The 20,173-nt window shown below is 48.1% G+C and overlaps 1 protein-coding gene across 1 annotated transcript in view; it reads right to left on the reverse strand.

Moving 5' to 3' along the window:
• LOC311240557 (uncharacterized protein) overlaps positions 1 to 20,173 on the reverse strand; it is a gene marked incomplete at its 5' end in the record, with an annotated part of 59,473 nt that overhangs the window by 35,986 nt on the left and 3,314 nt on the right. The window contains 4 exon segments of the mRNA XM_084329134.1: positions 5,321 to 5,395; positions 10,106 to 10,192; positions 14,185 to 14,669; positions 16,914 to 17,108. Coding sequence (XP_084185260.1) covers positions 5,321 to 5,395; positions 10,106 to 10,192; positions 14,185 to 14,669; positions 16,914 to 17,108 — 842 coding nt within the window.

Genomic DNA, 20,173 nt, shown 5'->3' on the forward strand with positions numbered 1-20,173 from the left:
GGGGTCTGGGAAGCGTGCCCAATCGGTAGAGCATAATCCTGACACAAACTCTTAGAACCCGCGGTCAGCCGACCAATGAGCCCCATTTGCCCGACCCTTCCCTATTTTTTCATCCAATCAGAATGTGTGTGTGTGTGTGTGTGTGTGTGTGTGTGTGTGTGTGCGTGTGTGTAGTGAGGCTACCATGACCAACCTTGGCCCCTTCTAGCTGAGCTACAGTGATGAACAAGGAGTGGCGTTTGGGTGGATTGTGTGTGTGTGTGTGTGTGTGTGTGTGTGTGTGTGTGTGTGTGTGTGTGTGTGTGTGTGTGGAGGGGGACAGTAGGGACCAAGCCTCTTAGCTCACATACCACCTCTTGACCCAGACTACCGTTCTGCCCCCCCCCCCCCCCCACACACACGCAGCAATGCCATGACACACACCGTTCACTAGGGGGTAAACACAGAGGTTTTTAATCACAAGAGAGAGAGAGAGAGAGAGAGAGAGAGAGAGAGAGAGAGAGAGAGAGAGAGAGAGAGAGAGAGAGAGAAGGAGGGGGGGGGGCAAAGGGAAAGGGAGGAGAAAGAGAGGGTGAGAGAGAGTGTAGTGTAATAATGTGTGAAAGGGGGGAGAGAGGGAGAGAAAGAGGGGGGCAAAGGGAGAGGGGGAGTCTTGGTGTCTCTCTCTTTCAGTCTTGTCGTCTCTCGCTCTCTCATCTTTCAGTCTTGTCGTCTCTCGCTCTCTCTCTTTCAGTCTTGTTGTCTCTCTCTCTCTCTTTCAGTCTTGTTGTCTCTCTCTCTCTGTTTCAGTCTTGTTGTTTCTCTCTCGGTCTTGCTCTCTCTCTCTCCTCTCTCTCTCTCTCTCTCTCTCTCTCTCTCTCTCGCTTGTTGTCTCTCATATCATATCCACAGCAGCTTTCACAGCCATCCCATCCAGACCATAGAAACAGGCTTTTCTGCCCAGAAAGAAATATATAAATAAGAACTAGGCTCCCATTCCCTTTGATCTCTCTCTCTCTCTCTCTCTCTCTCTCTCTCTCAAACAACCTTGCTCATTCTCCATTCTGACTGGCGAGAGAGCGAAACCATTATCTCTCTTTCTCTCTCCCTCTCTCAGTGTTCTCTCTCTCGCTCTCAGTGTTCTCTCTCTCTCTGTGTTCTCTCTCTCTCTCTCTCTCTCTCTGTTCTCTCTCTCAGTGTTCTCTCTCTCTCTCTCTCTCTCTCTCTCTCTCCGTGTTCTCTCTCCGTGTTCTCTCTCTCTCCGTGTTCACTCTCTCTCTGTGTTCTCTCTCCCTCTCTCTCTCCTCCCCTGTTCTCTCTCTCTGTTCTCTCTCTCTCTCTCCGTGTTCTCTCTCTCTGTTCTCTCTCTCTCTCTCTCTCTCTCTCTCTCTCTCCCGTGTTCTCTCTCTCTGTTCTCTCTCTCTCTCTCTCCTAAAGAGTGTTTAAAGCCAACGCAGACACAGGGCCAAGCGCAGAAACCAACAGCCTGGAGGCCCCATGGATTAAATCCCATCATTCTGCCGTTGGAGAGGAAAAAAAGAACAATTCCTACCAATTCACACAAGACCAAAAACAAAAACATGTAAACAAAGTGCAGTACCAAGCTTCACCACAGTCTCTGATAAGCAACCTCTGCTCTTGGCATCCGTGGCTGAGAAACTGGGCCACAGGCCGCGCTGTTGTGACGGGCAGGAGTAAATCACTGGCAGAGACACAGCCAACCTCTTCAAACTCCAGAGAAACACACATCTGATAAACATATCGGCCTGGGTAACTGAAGCCAGGGAGTATGAGAGAAACATATGAGAGAGAGGGAGAGAGGGAGGGAGAGAGAGAGATGGGGGTGAGCAGGTGAGAGAGAGGGGAGAGAGAGATGGGTGAACAGGTGAGAGAGAGGGAGGGAGAGAGAGAGAGAGAGAGAGAGAGGAGAGAGAGAGAGAGAGAGAGAGAGAGAGAGAGAGAGGAGAGAGAGAGAGTGAGATGGGGTGAGCAGGTGAGAGAGAGGGAGGGAGAGAGATGGGGTGAACAAGTGAGAGAGAGGGGAGAGAGAGAGAGAGAGAGATGGGGTGAGCAGTGAGAGAGGGAGGGAGAGAGATGGGGTGAACAGGTGAGAGAGAGGGATGGAGAGAGAGAGAGAGAGATGGGGTGAGCAGGTGAGAGAGGGGGAGAGAGAGGGAGAGAGAGAGAAAGAGAGATGGGGTGAGCAGGTGAGAGAGGGGGGGGAGAGAGAGATGGGGTGAGCAGGTGAGAGAGGGAGGGAGGGATAGAGAGAGAGAGAGAGATGGGGTGAACAGGTGAGAGAGAGAGAAAGGGAGAGAGAGGGAGAGATGGGGTGAACAGGTAAGAGAGAGAGAAAGGGAGAGATGGGGTGAACAGGTGAGAGAGGGAGGGAGAGAAATGGGGTGAACAGGTTGAGAGAGGGAGAGAGAGAAAGAGCGATGGGGTGAGCAGGTGAGAGAGGGGGAGAGAGAGGGAGAGAGAGAGAAAGAGAGATGGGGTGAGCAGGTGAGAGAGGGAGGGAGAGAGAGATGGGGTGAGCAGGTGAGAGAGGGAGGGAGGGATAGAGAGAGAGAGAGAGATGGGGTGAACAGGTGAGAGAGAGAGAAAGGGGAGAGAGAGGGAGAGATGGGGTGAACAGGTGAGAGAGGGAGGGAGAGAAATGGGGTGAACAGGTGAGAGGGAGAGAGAAAGAGCGATGGGGTGAGCAGGTGAGAGAGGGAGAGAGAGAAAGAGCGATGGGGTGAGCAGGTGAGAGAGGGAGAGAGAAATAGAGAGAGAGAGCGAAAGATAGGTGGGGTGAGCAGGTGAGAGGGAGAGAGAGAAAGAGAGATGGGGTGAGCAGGTGAGAGAGGGAGAGAGAGAGAGAGAGATGGGGTGAGCAGGTGAGAGAGGGAGAGAGGAGAGAGAAAGAGAGATGGGGGTGAGCAGGTGAGAGGGAGAGAGAGAGAGGAGAAAGATAGATGGGGTGAGCAGGTGAGAGGGAGAGAGAGAGAGAGAGAAAGAGAGATGGGGGTGAGCAGGTGAGAGAGGGAGAGAGAGAGAGAAAGAGAGATGGGGTGAGCAGGTGAGAGAGGGAAAGAGAGAGAGAGGGAGAGAGAGAGAAAGAGAGATGGGGTGAGCAGGTGAGAGAGGGAAAGAGAGAGAGAGGGAGAGAGAGAGAGATGGGGGACAGATTGATGGCTGCCAAGTCTTTCAGTAAAACACAGACAGTAGAGGAAGGAGGGATTTATGAGATTAAAATGTAGATATATGTAGATATATAATATATATATATGAAAGATAACAAAGATGATGGGTGAAAGAAAGAGAGAGGTGCAGGGTATCCTGCATGGTGGGAGGCTGGGGGTCAACAAGCAGATCTTAACCCCTCCTCAGAGGATTAGCCCGTTCAGACGCGGCCGTTTTTTTCCCAAGAACAACAGAACCGGGGAAGCTCTTAGTGCCGCTGTTTGGATCCTGATTCCCTTCCCTCTCTGAAGGGCTGTTTCACCACAGGGTCCAGTTCATAACATGACACTAAACACGGGATTACAGATTACAAAGAGGAAAGCCTTATTATAACAAGAGGCCAACGCGTGTGCTGTATGTGGCCTTAACAGGAAATAAGCAAACGTTTTTTGAGTCGAGCAAGTCAGTTAGTTTCTGAGTCGAGCAAGTCAGTTAGTTTCTGAGTCGAGCAAGTCAGTTAGCAACAAAGTCTCTCTCTCCCTCCCTCCCTCTCCCTCCCTCCCTCCCTCCCTCTCTCTCTCCCTCCCTCCCTCCCTCCCTGCAACATTCCTCAGGGTTCAGACAGATGTCAACTAAACACAGATAGGCAAACTGCCATCCTAGATTATTCCCTGTGCGTGTGTAAAGTGTGTAAAGTGTATGACCCACTTCTGACAGAAGTAATGCATTCAGCGGGAACCACAACAGTCAGACAGGCATCTCCTCAACAGACGAGACACATTCCCTATTCAACCACACGCACGCACGCACGCACACACACACACACACACACACACACACACACCCCATATTCAATCTGATATACACACACACACATATCCCATATTCAAAGTGATACACGCACACACATAAACACACACAAACATATCCCATATTCAACCCGACACACAAACAAAAACACATGAACATAGAAACAACAAATACAACGAGGAGGACGACAGAAAACAATTATGGTGGTTTCTGATCATTCTTCCACCCAACTAGTGAAGACGGGGACAGGGTCACACAGGAGACGGGGACACGGGGACACAGGAGACGGGATGACAAGAGGAGGAAGAAACGAGTCCCTAGAGGGACAGACAGGTAGGCCGCAAGCAGAAGAGGAGAACCATTCAACCACAGAGCAGTGTCTAGATCCCATAGCCCGGAAGGATGATTTTGATCGGGAGTCGTCACTTTCTCACCCTAGCCGCAACTTGCGATCATTTTCCTCTAAAACATTGTTTAAAAACCATCCCTTACCTTTTTTTTATCATCTTTTTCCTCCTTTTTCCGTTTTTCCCCCCTCCCAATGTTAGTCGTTATGCCAATTCCCAATCCCCTTCCTGGTCGTTGCACACTCTACCCCCTACCGTCGGTCTGGGAGGGCGGAGACTATCACATGCTTCCTCCGACACATGTGTAGCCAGCCCACCGCTTCTTTCCACCTGGCAGCGCGGACTCTCACTGGGGGAGTGTAACGTGTGGAAGGGTCACACTACCTCCCCCAGATCCTTCCCTCGCTGTACGCTTTTGATTGGGAGTCATCACTTTCTCACCCTAGAAGCAACTTGCCATCATTTCCTCTAAAATATCGTTTATAAACCATCCCCTTATTACCTTAAACACAAGCAGTCACACTAGAGCGTCATCTAAAAATACATGTAGAGAAACGTCCTTCCCGGCTGCGTGTATGCTTTCCCCAACACAGTTGTGTTTCTGCGTTCCCGTTTTGCACTCCGATTGGCCAGGTCATGTGACATGTGCGCCAATCGTGGGACAGCAAGTTCTGCGCCTATTTCCGGGTCTAACAGCCTGCAAACTATCTGGCGTTCTATCGCCCTGCTCTAAGACAAACTCTAACCTTAACCAACTTCGAAAGAGCGCCTAAGCTTAACCAGTGTAGAAACTTGCGGTCCCACGATTGGCGTACATGTCACATGACCAGAAACGCGCTGGCCAATCAGAGACGTGGAAACACAACTGCGTTGGGGAAAGCATACAGGCTTCCCGGCTAGGGGATCCAGACAAAGTGGGTGCAGGAAAGAGTATTAACAGACATGCAAACGGGGAGAGGGGGAACAGACCAATCACACGTGAGGAAACGAAAAAAAGCGAGCGAATGAGGCGTCACCTTAGTCAGGAGGTGAGAGGGCTTTCCTGCTATGCTTTTCAGAATGAGCGAGGTTTCTTTGTCCAGATAGGAGTGCTTGGGTGAGGAGAGGAGAAGAGAGGAGAGAAGATGGGAGAGGAAATGAGAGAAGAGGATAGAAGAGGAACAGAGAGAAGAGGATAGGAGAGGAAAGGAGAGAAGAGGAGGGAAGGGGAGAGGAGAGAAGAGGAGAGAAGAGGAAAGGAGAGAAGAGGAGAGAAGGGGAGAGGAGAGAAGAGGAAAGGAGAGAAGAGGAGAGAAGGGGAGAGGAGAGGAAAGGAGAGAAGAGGAACAGAGAGAAGATGATAGGAGAGAAGGGGAGAGGAGGAGAGGAAATAATAGGAGAAGAGAGAAGGAGAGAAGAGGAGATGAGAGAAGAGCATTGGAAAGGAGGATAGAAGAGAGGAAAGGAAATTAGAGGAGAGGAGAGTACATGAGAGAAGAGAGGAGGAAAGGAGAGGAAATAATAGGAGAGAGGAGAGGCGAGGAAATGAGAGGAGAGAAGAGGAGGAAAGGAGAGACAAGGAGAGGAAAGGAGACGAGGAGAGGAAAGGAGACGAGGAGAGGAATGGAGAGAAAATTAGAGAAGAGGAGAGGAGAGGAAAGAAGAGGAGAGACAAAATATAGAGAAGTCAGTGCCAAAATGATTGATGGTGGCTCATTAATTGCAGCTGTGTGTAGATGATCAGTTTGTGGAGGCAAGCAGCGTGAGCGGGGGTTGTGTGGCGTAGCGCTGATTGCGGTGGACACTAGAGGTCACTGTGGGTGGAGAGGCAACCATTAACCCTTTCACTGCCACACGACAGCCGGTTAACCCTTAACTGTGACAATACAGAAGGTTAGCCCTTTACTATCACACAACCGACGGCGATGCTCCATCATTAGCATCATGTTGTGATAGTAAAGGGTTAACCTTCTGTCGTGTGGCAGTGAAAGGGTTAAAAGAGAGTGGCGATATATTTACAGGTGCAGACATATTTACACACACATACAAGGGACATTTCAGGAAAAACAACACTGATTTATTTTGCAACACGATCTCTTTTGTATCCCAAACAAAACTGGCAACAGTTTGGCACAAAATAAATTTTTGTTTCCCCAAAAATATTGAGGAGTTATTAATGACTTTGAACTTGGACTCCAGTGATGTCATCGGAGGACGATGGACTGAATCCTCGCGTTTAACTTGAGGCCCGATGAAGGAAATGTAGATGAAAGATTTGCATAGTCGAAAGATTTATGGAGCGGTAACATTGGTAAAATAGATAACAAGCCACTTACTAACGTGAAAACTACCTTACAGCCAATAGGGTCTTTTAGGAACTAATATCAAAACAAAAGCATCCAATATCTCGTTAACCGATAGCGTATATCATAACATGTAGGTATGGAAAATCGCATGTTAAATAAGCCAATTCATGGTCATCATTATAGGGCATCGATGTTCAATTAACATTCTCAAACATTTCAGAAAAGAAATATGACTTAAAGGGGCACTTTGCCAATTTTCAACTTTAATCCCATCGTTCCGTTGGAGGACGTGTGATAATCAGACGGCTAACTCAACCAACGAGTTCCGTGTCCCGAGAGCGCAGCTGCATCGTTACCGCGACAACCTCCTCCGGGTGATGTCACCGAGAGGAGAGCAGACCTCTTAACACATTGGTTGCCAGCCGGATATGACGATTTATCGCTTGGATGCCACCACGTTAATCAATGGGAGGACGAGCACATTTGCGAACGCATAAACTATGTCTTAAATGATGGCTATGTGTCTAATACACCCGTCGCTTATCAATGACTTGCTTGCAGTCAACATGTACGAAACGGATTGTTTTTTCATCAGTACATTTCCGTTTTATACCGTTTTGAATACGAGTATAGTTTCGGAGAGTTCTAGTAATTTCCGAGAAATTCTGCGAAAATAGCCATTTACTGGAATACACAAAACACGTTGTCATTTTCCGGCTGATTTATGAATAGTTTTCAAATAAACGCTAGATTATCGAGAGTATTTGTGTTCTTATGCACGATACAAAAGCGGGCTGAAAATAATTTATTCGTGCCGCGCTCAGCGCCTAACGCCACACACACACACACGTTGTGAAATCTGTGAAAAACAACTCTGATTAACCCAAAACTGGCAACATAGATTCCTTACCTCAGATCAGATGTTCTGCAAAAAGATGAATCCAATTCCTGATCGCCATTCCAAATATTGATCGCGTTTATTGATCCAACGTTATAGTCCGAAACGCATAATCCAAGCTGCTTCCAGCCTCGCCAGTGAATCTGGTAACATGACACTGCTTGCCAGAGATAGGAAAATCCTGGACTGGAGTATTTCTCTGATGCACTTTTTCACTCAATCCAATCCAATGATGTGCATTACCATCCGGGAGACGATAGGGGGTGGTACTTGCCCTTTTCGAGCTCAGAGCCATTCCCAATGATAATGTCAGGCTGGACGGATGAAAAATGAATGGATATCGCTAATAAAAGAAATAACGATTAAATAACGAGAAATCTCGTTATTGGCAACCAACGTTCGTTAACACCAATGTGTTAACGAACTGCAGACACCATTTCCTCAACCGCTTTTAGGGCTGTACCGAATGACATTTCTTAACATTCGAAGCTTCTATTGAAGTATTCGAACAAAGCTTTGAATGTCTGTAGTCATATTTTATTTATAATATAATAATTTTAACAATTTTATTTATCCTCAATTTGAATAAAGTGATTCATCGGATTAAATGAGTCTTTAAAAACGTTTTTTAATCAACTTTCTTTAATGAATATAACTTGTCAGTTTCGTCAACATAAATAATCCAATGAGGGCACGGTTAGTACGAAAGTGATGGTGACGTCTTGATGGAGCGCCGAGGTGGATGCAGACCGGCTACATCATTTATGATAAATGTTTTATTTACATTTTTATGCTGAGTCATATACTATAATAGTATAATACTATAATATTAGTGTAGCCTAATCTTTATCTGCAACTGTGAAGAAAACCCCCATTGGTTTAAACAGAATGAATAGACGCATAAAAAAAATATATATAAAAAAAGTTTTCGAATGTTGATTTAGAATTTGAATGTCAACATTGTGAACAAAGCTTTCGAAGCTTCGAACAATTCGGTACAGCCCTAACCGTTTTCAACTGTAGCATAGAGGCCCAACTGGAGGGAAGTTGAAGAAACGGTTGAGGAAATAATGTCTGCAGTTCGCTAGAGGTCTGCCCCTCCCTCCTCTCTGTGACATCACCCAGAGGCCCCTCCTCTCGGTGACATCACCCAGAAGCCCCTCCTCTCGGTGACATCACCCAGAGGAATTGAGCTCCGAGACACACAACACGTCGGTGAGTGAGTTACGCGTCTTGATTATCACACGTCCTCCAACAGAACGATAGGATTGAGAAGTTGAAAACCGGCTGAATGTCCTTTTATTAATATGAGCTTCTTTATTATTTTTGATTATTAAATCATTTTCACAAAATTGTGTTTCACAATGACGAATGATCAAAACGAGACGATAACGCGACCAGACCTTCCGTGATAAATATTGATATACTGCCCCAACATGCATGCCTTTTAAAAAAGGAACACGCCAACATTATGGGAAATGCACGTACAGTCTCCTCCAGAGTCGGCCAAGAAGACGGATACCGATTCCCTCTCTGTGCGTTCAGTAGAAAATCGGGCTGCGAGCTAGCTTAGTTTAGCAAAAGAAATGAAAGTGGATACAAACTACTAGCCTAGCTTAAAAACACGTCTGAGGCTAAGCTAGGCTAGCTTGCAGCCGTGATGTAAATCGGTATCTACAGAGTGTCTTCTTGTCCGACTCTGGAGAAGACGGTAAAGCGCATTTGCCATAATATTGCCGTGTTCCTTTAGAATATACCCGTTAATAAGTACAAACCTGGTAGTCGCAATCTGGAATACCTACACACTAGGGCTGGGCAATTAATCGGAAAAAAATCGCGATCTCGATTCATAGACCTATGCAATCACATTTCTAAATTATGACGATTTGTATTTTATAAAAAAAAAATCAAGTTTGTATTTTATTTGTATTTAAAAAAATCTTTTTAAACGATGACGATTCTGACTCGAGTTATTTTGTATGTTACAAGATACTTTTAAGTTTAAGTCAAGCCCTTTGATATATGTTATCGCTGCTGTCGGGACAAAACCTCATAACTCCAAAAACCCAACTTTTCAGCAGATGAAAAAAACTAACACAGATTTGAGGGTGAATAGAGTTAGGAGGTTTAGACAGATGATCGGTTTAATGCTTTCCCATTGTTTAAACTTTGTAAAACCCACACACACATATGGAGGATGATCTACGGAGTTGATTTATATAATAATAAAAAAAATGAGGTTTTGTCCCGACAGCAGCGTTATGTTTAAGTTTAAGTCAAGCACTTTTATACACTGTATGTTATGTTTAAGAAAGAGAGTGCAATAAATGATTTGATTGAAAAAATAAGAATCGTGTGAGAGAATCGTGATCTCAATTCTTGGAGAAAAATCATGATTCACATTTGAGCAAGAATGGCCCCCCAGCCGTACTGCACACAATGGCTATCAATAGTATCTATAGCTATTGTTGTCACTCATACACACACACACACACACACATACAATTACGCCCCATAATACACTTAATCTCTCTCACACTCATTGTTACATGCATAAACAAACACACACACACTACACACACACAAACACACACACTACACACTACACACACACTTACAGTGCCCAGATCCACTTCCCCCTCCCGTGAGTTGAAGTGGAGCTGCCGCCTGGCTGCCTTACCATTGGCCCGTCGGAGTGACACATGCTGGGGAACCAGGAAGTGCTGGGTGGGTGGGGGAGGAGCCAAGGATAGAGGAGGAAAGGGTGCACAGACACACATGTGGGATGTAAACACATGCTGGGGAACAGGGGACGTGCATGGTAAGGATGGCACCACCACCAACAACACGCGTGTGGAAGAATGTCACGTTAAAAAGGTGCTATAGATAACGTTCAGCCACTAGATGTCGCACTAGAGCAACCAGCGTGTCGTTTATCCAATCGGGTGCATTCCACGTGGGGCGGGATGGGAAGTAGGGGGGGGGGGGGGGGGGGGATACATGCAACGCAACATGTAAACAATAACGTTAATTTTGCACCCGCAAACATTTTTCAGAAGATAAATTCACGTTCTTTGGGGGGGGGGGGGGGGGGGAGTGGGGAGAAAAACACTTTTATTCCACGCCTTTCTAAAAGCTCTGCTTTGTTAAAAAAAAAATTATGATTACTCTACATAAAAATGTTATCTATAGCACCTTTAATAACAGAGACTTGATCTGAACATTAAAGGGTACGTCAGACACTTGGGCCCCATTCCCGTGCTCACGGACGATGTCTTAAAAGTAATCTTTTCTCAACACAGTCCACGCTGCGCTTCGAACCCCACGGCCCTTAACCCTTTCACTGCCACACTACAGAAGGTTAACCCTTCACTATCACACTACACACTACAGACCGATAGTAAAGGGTTAACCGTCTGTAGTGTCGCAGTGAAAGGGTTAACCGTTTGGTAGTGCGGCAGTGAAAGGGTTAAACCCGGGGTTAAACAGTGCCCCCCATGACAAAGAAGAGGCTCAAATGAAAGCCCTTAGTTTGCTGTAGACGCACCGTGGAGTAAGAGAAGTTCGTTTTAACCATTTCACTACCACACTACAGACGGTTAACCCTTTCACTACCACACTACAGACGGTGGTAGTGAAAGGGTTAACCCTCTGTGTATTGTCGCAGTGAAAGGGTTAACCCTTTGCGGTGGAGTGTGCCGAGGAATGACTGGACCGATCCAACAGCAATGGCTGGTAAGTAGCAAATAGGGCGTGGTGTCTGAACCGAAAGTTACAAACTCACCCTTTAATCAAACAATAAAAAGGCAATAAAAAGGGAGAGAGAGTGCCGTGATGTTAGTTAGTTAGCCCTCTTCACGCCGTCGTCGTGAAACCATTACTACACCCGTCTCAAGTCCCGTCTCTCTTTTCCTCCGTTCTCCAATCACAACAACCGCTGTGATTGGAGGATCAAGAAAAAAGGGGGCGTGGCTTGATAGGTCAATAGGAAGAACGTGAACGCTGGCACCACCAGTCTGCGTTCCAGTGGTCCTTCACTTCAAACCTTCAAACCACTTCCGCATCGGTGACCCTCGTTCTCCAAGAACCCTGGGTATAATAACCCCCTCCCTACTCACCTTTCCTCATTTCCTTCCTATTCCCTTAGCCCCACCCGCCCTCCCTCCCTCCGTCTAGTGTGGTAGTGAAAGGGTTAACCGTCTGTAGTGTGGTAGTGAAAGGGTTAAGGGGCAGTGGAGGCCTAAAGGTTAGAGAAGCAGGCTGGTGCCGGGAACGTCGCCGGTTTGAACCCCAAGACCGACCGGCAGGGAACATCTGGGCGGGAAAAGTGAAGCAATGAACACTCCCTCCCTTAATACCCCAGTGCCATTGAGCAAGGCACTTAACCCTCAACTGCAGAGTCAGACTGTGGTTGTACCGGGCAGCTCCTAGTGGTCAACAGTGTCAGACTGTGGTTGTACTGGGCAGCTCCTAGTGGTCAACAGTGTCAGACTGTGGTTGTACTGGGCAGCTCCTAGTGGTCAACAGTGTCATACTGTGGTTGTACCGGGCAGCTCCTAGTGGTCAACAGTGTCAGACTGTGGTTGTACCGGGCAGCTCCTAGTGGTCAACAGTGTCATACTGTGGTTGTACCGGGCAGCTCCTAGTGGTCAACAGTGTCAGACTGTGGTTGTACTGGGCAGCTCCTAGTGGTCAACAGTGTCAGACTGTGGTTGTACCGGGCAGCTCCTAGTGGTCAACAGTGTCAGACTGTGGTTGTACCGGGCAGCTCCTAGTGGTCAACAGTGTCATACTGTGGTTGTACCGGGCAGCTCCTAGTGGTCAACAGTGTCAGACTGTGGTTGTACTGGGCAGCTCCTAGTGGTCAACAGTGTCAGACTGTGGTTGTACCGGGCAGCTCCTAGTGGTCAACAGTGTCAGACTGTGGTTGTACTGGGCAGCTCCTAGTGGTCAACAGTGTCAGACTGTGGTTGTACTGGGCAGCTCCTAGTGGTCAACAGTGTCAGACTGTGGTTGTACTGGGCAGCTCCTAGTGGTCAACAGTGTCAGACTGTGGTTGTACTGGGCAGCTCCTAGTGGTCAACAGTGTCAGACTGTGGTTGTACTGGGCAGCTCCTAGTGGTCAACAGTGTCAGACTGTGGTTGTACTGGGCAGCTCCTAGTGGTCAACAGTGTCAGACTGTGGTTGTACTGGGCAGCTCCTAGTGGTCAACAGTGTCAGACTGTGGTTGTACTGGGCAGCTCCTAGTGGTTAACAGTGTCAGACTGTGGTTGTACTGGGCAGCTCCTAGTGGTCAACAGTGTCAGACTGTGGTTGTACTGGGCAGCTCCTAGTGGTCAACAGTGTCAGACTGTGGTTGTACTGGGCAGCTCCTAGTGGTCAACAGTGTCAGACTGTGGTTGTACTGGGCAGCTCCTAGTGGTCAACAGTGTCATGCTGTGGTTGTACTGGGCAGCTCCTAGTGGTCAACAGTGTCAGACTGTGGTCATACTGGTTGTACTGGGCAGCTCCTAGGTGTGGATGTGTGGAACAGGGTGTTGCAGAAAATATTTATTTACTCATTATTTCTTAATTTAACAGAGTTTTTGAACGGGCTTTGTGGGGGGGCAGAGGGTCATGATACTGGATACTCAAAACAAAGAGACCACTAAACCTTTCGATAAACGTAACAACACGACGGTTCTCGCCCCGACACCAGCGATATTACCCGGCGCGCGGTACACAAGCAGTGTTATGGTGGATTGTCATTCCGTGTGGTTGGTTTGAGGGCATGCGGTTACATCCAAACACCATGCAGGGTCATTCTTTAAAAAGCATGCAGGAGATCCGTTAGCGGATCTGTTCAAATACCAACAACAACAACAACACACACACACAACAGTCTCCAACGCTCTCTCACACACGTTCTCCCCGGATCATTTGACGTCACTTTCCAGTTTTTTTAACAGTACAGCCTACAGCCGACAGTATCTGTTCAGTTTCCAGCGTGTAGCGTTTTAGTCCCGCTACTGAATTATTCAAGTCATTTATGTATCCAACGATTATTTTAAATAATCGGTGCATCTAAATTACACATTTTCATTCAAAAGAAAACAGACAATTGACCATTAACATTTAAGTTTTACTAATTTTTATTTATAATATTATATATATATATATTTATTCATAATATTTTTATTATTATTATTTGATTCAGTCGTTGTTGAATCGTGACGGTGAGTTTGTAGCGGTGTGCAGGGGCCACAGATGCGAACTAGCTTGAAGCTAACTAGCTTGAAGCCAACTAGCTTGATGCCAACTAGCTTGAAGATAACTAGCTTGATGCCAACTAGCTTGAAGCTAACTAGCTTTAAGCTAACTAGCTTGATGCCAACTAGCTTGAAGCGAACTAGCTTGATGCCAACTAGCTTGAAGATAACTAGCTTGATGCCAACTAGCTTTACGCTAACTAGCTTGATGCTAACTAGCTTTACGCTAACTAGCTTGATGCCAACTAGCTTGATGCCAACTAGCTTGATGCTAACTAGCTTGATGCTAACTAGCTTGATGCTAACTAGCTTTAAGCTAACTAGCTTGATGCCAACTAGCTTGAAGCTAACTCGGTTGCAATTTCTTTTAAATGATGCACAGTCCTTTACGAGATAAACCAAACCAAACCAAACCAAACCAAACCCCGCGCGTGTGTTAGAGCCCTACCTCGGTACTGGCCTGGCCCGGCCTCCCCTGCTGCGCCTCCTCCTGCCCGCCCCCCTGCGCCTCCTGCTCGCCCCCCCTCAGCACCTTGTCCACGTCCAGGGAGTCCATGCTGGAGGCCGAGGCGCAGGCAGAGTTGACGCTGGAGCGCTGGGACGACGGCGGCGCCTCCTGCTCGCTGCTCACCGCGCCCACCGACCCGGTCCTGCGGTGCTGCCCGCCGCCCCCGCCCCCACCCCCACCCCCCCCGGACGACCCCGACGAGGGCCGGCGGAGCGTGGCGGAGGAGAAGGAGGAGGAGGAAGAGGAGGAGGAGGAGGAGGAGGTCTGGCGGGCCGCCTCGTCCATGCTGAGCGAGGCCTTCTCCAGCTGGGCGGTGATGTCCTCCAGGGAGAAGTTGGAGACGGCGGGCCGGGCGTTGGCGGTGGCGCCGCTGCCCCCTCGCACCGTGTTGGCCGGCGACGCCCGCGTGCTGCTGCTGGTGCTGCCTGCACGTTTCAAACACCACAGAAGAAGAACAGTTTTGTTTGGGGATGTTCGATATTGGCTCTTTTACCGATATTGTCCAACTCTTAATTTCCGATACCGATATCAACCGATATAATGATTCAGTTCCCCCCCCCCCAAAAAAACTGAATAATTTCAGGCAATTAACATTACATATCTCTTGTCGTGGAATTAACACATTATGCATACTTTTCACAATAAATACAATAAGAATTGCCTGGGTAAATAAAAGGTTAAATAAATGTAAAAAATAATTCTAATAATAATTTGAAAACCGATCCCGATAATTTCTGATTTTACATTTTAATGCAATATCGGACATCCCTAGTTTTGTTGTTTTGTGTACTAATCGTCTGAAATGGACTAACCTCTCCAATGTCAAAATGGCTAATAAAAATTCACATGGTCAAATTTGTTTAACCCTTAAATGCCATTAAACACGCCAACAATATGGGAAATGCGCTCAGTGTCTTCTCCAGAGTCAGACAAGGAGATTGATACCAGTTTCCTCTCTGTGCGTTCAGTAGAAAGCTATCCGGCTGAGAGCTAGCCTAGCTTAGCACAAATGAATGGAAGCGGATACGAACCTCTAGCCTAGCTTAAAACTCCAGGAGGACGTGATTTTTTTCGTAGCCGCAGTTTGTGGAGACGCTCTGGTCGTGTGACATGTGCGGCCAATCGTGTGACGCCTGTTTCTTTCACCGGTTAAGCTTAGGCGACTCTTTCGAAGTTGGTTATGGTTAGAGTTTGTCTGGGAGCAGGGCGATAGAACACCAGCCCTGATTCCAAACTCTAACCTTAACCAACTTCGAAAGAGTCGCCTATAAGCTTAACCAGTGATAAACTAGGCGTTAGGTAGTTTGCATGCTGTTCGAGGCGGAAATGGGCAAAGACACAGGCGTCACGCGATTGGGTGCACATGTCACATGACCAGAAACGTCAGTGGCCAATCAGAGAGCGTCTCCGCAAACTGCGTCTCCGAAAAAAGAACCACGCCTCCAGGAGAGGTGTTTTTGGCCAACAGCGAGGCTAGCTGGTCCCAATCCACTTATTCATTTTCTTTTCACACGGTTCACCCGGATCTCTCTCAAAGACCCATTTCTGAACGGATTAAAAAAAAAAAATTTGACCTGTACTACATAAGACTCCAGGCTATATACACATTCTTTTTTATATATATTGCAACCACTGATAAATATTTTGAGTACACAAGTTCAGACCTCCGTTACTCTATTTCATTAGCATTAGCATTTGCATTAGTAACTTCAGAATGTTATCTTTCAAAAGAGACCAGGCTCTCATGCATGTGCTATAAGTATAAAGCTAAACTTTGCAAAAGAAGTATGCAGTCCTCGAGTTCAAGTAAAAAGGAAAATTGCCACTTTTCTGGGTGCCTGTTAAGAGGTTAACAGTATCAGTACGTATCTTTCCATCATGGTTCTACATGACATGCGCACAGAGACAAAGCCAAGCTACAAGTGTGATAAAACATACGATTCTCTGGGGCTGCCCTCAACTAAGAAGAAATTCTGACTAATAGTCATAGATTTTGCCGACAGCTTGAGTAGTTGATTTAATCCACAAAAGTGGGAAATTGTTTCCCACATCCAATCATGCACTTTAAATCTTTATCTTTAAGCGCTTTGAGTGTCTAGAAAAGCGCTATATAAATGCAATTAATTATTATTATCATTATTTAAATCTAGTGTTTACACCAGATTACTCATAATCTTTTCCAGAAAATATCTCATTCAGCATAGAAACCAAAACTGACCGATTAATGGACTAAGAGGAGGCAGCCCTAAAAAAAAATACAACCAAATTGTTATTGATTCAGGGTTCCCACAGACATTGCAAAATGAAATTCAAGGACTTTCAATTACTTTTCCAAGCACTATTTTTCATTTTAAAAGGATACAATTAACTTTTAAATGTTTTATTATTTAAAAAAAAATCTGATCCAATATTTATGGCTTAAAACCAATTTCCGACAATTCCAACAAAAAAGATTTTTCATGATGGATGAACAAAACTTTCAATGCGAATGGTCTATTTGAATTTCAAGGACTTTTTAAGCACCTTGTTAAAAAATGGGCCGTTTTCAAAGAATTCCAGGCCTTGAATAATTGTTGGGGTAAAAAATCAAGCACTTTTTAAACACTTCAAGGACCTTGTGCGAACCGTGGTGATAGTAAGAACCGGACAGTGTTCCAGCAGGACTGTACCTCCGCTGCTTCCTCCTCCTCCTCCGCTGGTGGCGCTGCCCTGCTTGGCGCTGGCGCTGCGACCCCCCGGGCCTCGCTGGTGCCCCCTGCTGGAGGAGTTGGGCTGCTTACTGATGGTGCTTAGCTCCTGCTCTATGGAACACAGGTCAGCCATCAGAGCGTCCAGGTCCACCGTCTCCCCCTGGTTCAACGCCTCTGATGAGGGGGGAGAGAGACGGAGAGGAGGGAGGAGGGAGAGAGGGATGGAGGGAGGGAGGAGGGAGAGAGGGATGGAGGGAGGGAGAGAGGGATGGAGGGAGGGAGGGAGGGAGGGAGAGAGAGAGAGGGAGGGAGAGAGGGAGGGAGGAGGGAGAGAGGGATGGAGGGAGGGGGAGGGAGGGAGGGATGAGGGAGGGAGGGAGAGAGAGAGGGATGGAAGGAGGGAGGAGGGAGAGAGGGAGAGAGGGATGGAGGGAGAGAGGGATGGAGGAGGGAGAGAGGGAGGGAGGAGGGAGAGGGATGGAGGGAGTGAGGGAGGGGGAGGGAGAGGAGGGAGGAGAGAGACGGAGAGGAGCAAGAGAGGAGTAGAGGGAGGGAGGAGAGAGGGAGAGGGGAGGGATGGAGGGAGAGAGGGATGGAGGGAGGGGGGGTGAGAGGCAAGGGGGGAGAGGATAGAGGAAAAGGGAGATGGAGGGAGAAAGGAGGGGTGGAGGGAGAGAGGAGGGATGAAAGCAGAGAGGATAGAGAGGGAGAGGATGGAGAGAGAGAGAAATAGAAGAGGGAGAGGAATGTGTATAAAGTGTAGAGAGTGGAGGAGGGGTATAAAGAAGGAGAAGGGAGGAGGAGAGAGAGTGGGATGGAGGGAGGAGAAGAGAGCGTAAGTGGGAGGGAGGAGAGAGAGGAGAGAGAGTGGGAGGGAAGAGGAGAGAGAGTAGGACAGAGGAGGAGAGTGGGAGGAGGAGGAGAGTGGGAGTAGGAGAGAGAGGAGAGAGAGTGGGAGGGAAGAGGAGAGAGTAGGAGGGAGGAGGAGAGAGTAGGAGGGAGGAGAAGAGAGTAGGAGGGAGGAGGAGAGAGTGGGAGGGAGGAGAGAGAGAGTGGGAGGGAGGAGAGAGAGTGGGAGGGAAGAGGAGAGAGTGGGAGGGAGGAGGAGAGAGTGGGAGGGAGGAGGAGAGAGTAGGAGGGAGGAGAGAGAGTGGGAGGGAGGAGAGAGAGTGGGAGGGAGGAGGAGAGAGTAGGAGGGAGGAGGAGAGAGTGGGAGGGAGGAGGAGAGAGTAGGAGGGAGGAGGAGAGAGTGGGAGGGAGGAGAGAGTGTGGGAGGGAGGAGAGAGAGTGGGAGGGAAGAGGAGAGAGAGAGTAGGAGGGAGGAGGAGAGAGTGGGAGGGAGGAGGAGAGAGTGGGAGGGAGGAGGAGAGAGTAGGAGGGAGGAGGAGAGAGTGGGAGGGAGGAGAGAGTGGGAGGGAGGAGGAGAGAGTAGGAGGGAAGAGGAGAGAGAGAGTAGGAGGGAGGAGGAGAGAGTGGGAGGGAGGAGGAGAGAGTAGGAGGGAGGAGGAGAGAGAGAGTAGGAGGGAGGAGGAGAGAGTAGGAAGGAGGAGGAGAGAGTGGGAGGGAGGAGGAGAGAGAGAGTAGGAGGGAGGAGGAGAGAGTAGGAGGGAGGAGGAGAGAGTAGGAGGGAGGAGGAGAGAGAGAGTAGGAGGGAGGAGGAGAGAGAGTAGGAGGGAGGAGGAGAGTAGGAGGGAGGAGGAGAGTGGGTATGTGGAGGGAGGAGGAGAGAGAGAGTAGGAGGGAGGAGGAGAGAGTGGGAGGGAGGAGGAGAGAGAGTAGGAGGGAGGAGGAGAGAGTAGGAGGGAGGAGGAGAGAGAGAGTAGGAGGGAGGGAGGAGGAGGAGAGAGTGGGAGGGAGGAGGAGAGAGTGGGAGGGAGGAGGAGAGAGTAGGAGGGAGGAGAGAGTGGGAGTAGGAGAGAGAGGAGAGAGAGTGGGAGGGAAGAGGAGAGAGTAGGAGGGAGGAGGAGGGGAGGAGAGAGTGGGAGGGAGGAGAGAGAGTGGGAGGGAGGAGGAGAGAGTAGGAGGGAGGAGAGAGTGGGAGTAGGAGAGAGAGGAGAGAGAGTGGGAGGGAAGAGGAGAGAGTAGGAGGGAGGAGGAGAGAGTGGGAGGGAGGAGGAGAGAGTAGGAGGGAGGAGGAGAGAGAGAGTAGGAGGGAGGAGGAGAGAGAGTGGGAGGGAGGGAGCGAAAAAAGAGGAGAGTGGGAGGGAGGGAGGGAGGAGGAGAGAGGGGGAGACCAGGGAGGAAGAAGCAGAGAGGATGAAGGAGAGGGAACAAGGTTATCCACCGTTTCATAAACATTCTAAAGTTGATTTCCTGTTGCATTGTTTGCTATACAATAGCTGGCAGGAAAATACACCGGGGCCCCAGCCGTTGCCTTAGCAAAATAAAGGTCCCATATGGCACACACCTTTCTGCTGGTCTACGTGAAGTCTTGATAATATCCATAAGAGGATATCTTTGTGGTTTTTAAATATAGTTTCTCCTCTCTTGAGCTTCCCTGGAGTCTGTGTCTTTAAGACTCAGTAATATTTATACATCACTTCTTCTGTGGTGTATGTATCCCAATGGAATGCGCTGCAGTCGGCTTCTTTTTTCAGCTTTTTTGTGCGGCCGCACACAGCGTTTAAAGTTGAAACTTTCTGAACTTTCAGAGCGATGCGCCGAGCTCATTTTCAGACAACCAATCACAGCCATTCATATCTACCACTCTGTTTGTAACCTGACACCGGAGCTGCCTGCCTGTCTTGGCTGTCTCCCACAAGAGACGGGCCATTGAGATTCGTGACAACACACAAATACACTAATAACAATAACTACACGAATACACTACTAAAAAGCTAATAAAAAGCAAAGGGCGAACTGTGGTGTCAGGCAATAACTAATATATATAATTAATATACAATAAAGTGTATTAAAATATGCTATATGTGCAAAACCGCGGCAGGAAAAAACCATCATCTACAAGATGCGCTTCATGCCAGCACTACCGGCGCACTGCCAGCGTTTTTTGTGAGATGGGTGGACGCATGCCCTAATGCAGCACTTCTTCTGTGGTGCCCCCCCCCCCCCCCCCCCCCATAGACGAGGCTGGACGGTGGGCTGAGTAGGGAGCCGGTTACTAATTGTCCGATTCCTGGAATCGCATGCCTCCGTGACGATCGATTCCTCTTATCGATGCCATGTTCCTCCGACAGTTGCGCATTTTAAAACAATAACGTTATGTTATTGTTTACTGTGTG

The sequence above is a fragment of the Notolepis coatsorum genome, assembly GCF_963971535.1.
Source record: "Notolepis coatsorum genome assembly, chromosome: 1".
Classification (NCBI taxonomy): Eukaryota; Metazoa; Chordata; class Actinopteri; order Aulopiformes; family Paralepididae; genus Notolepis; species Notolepis coatsorum.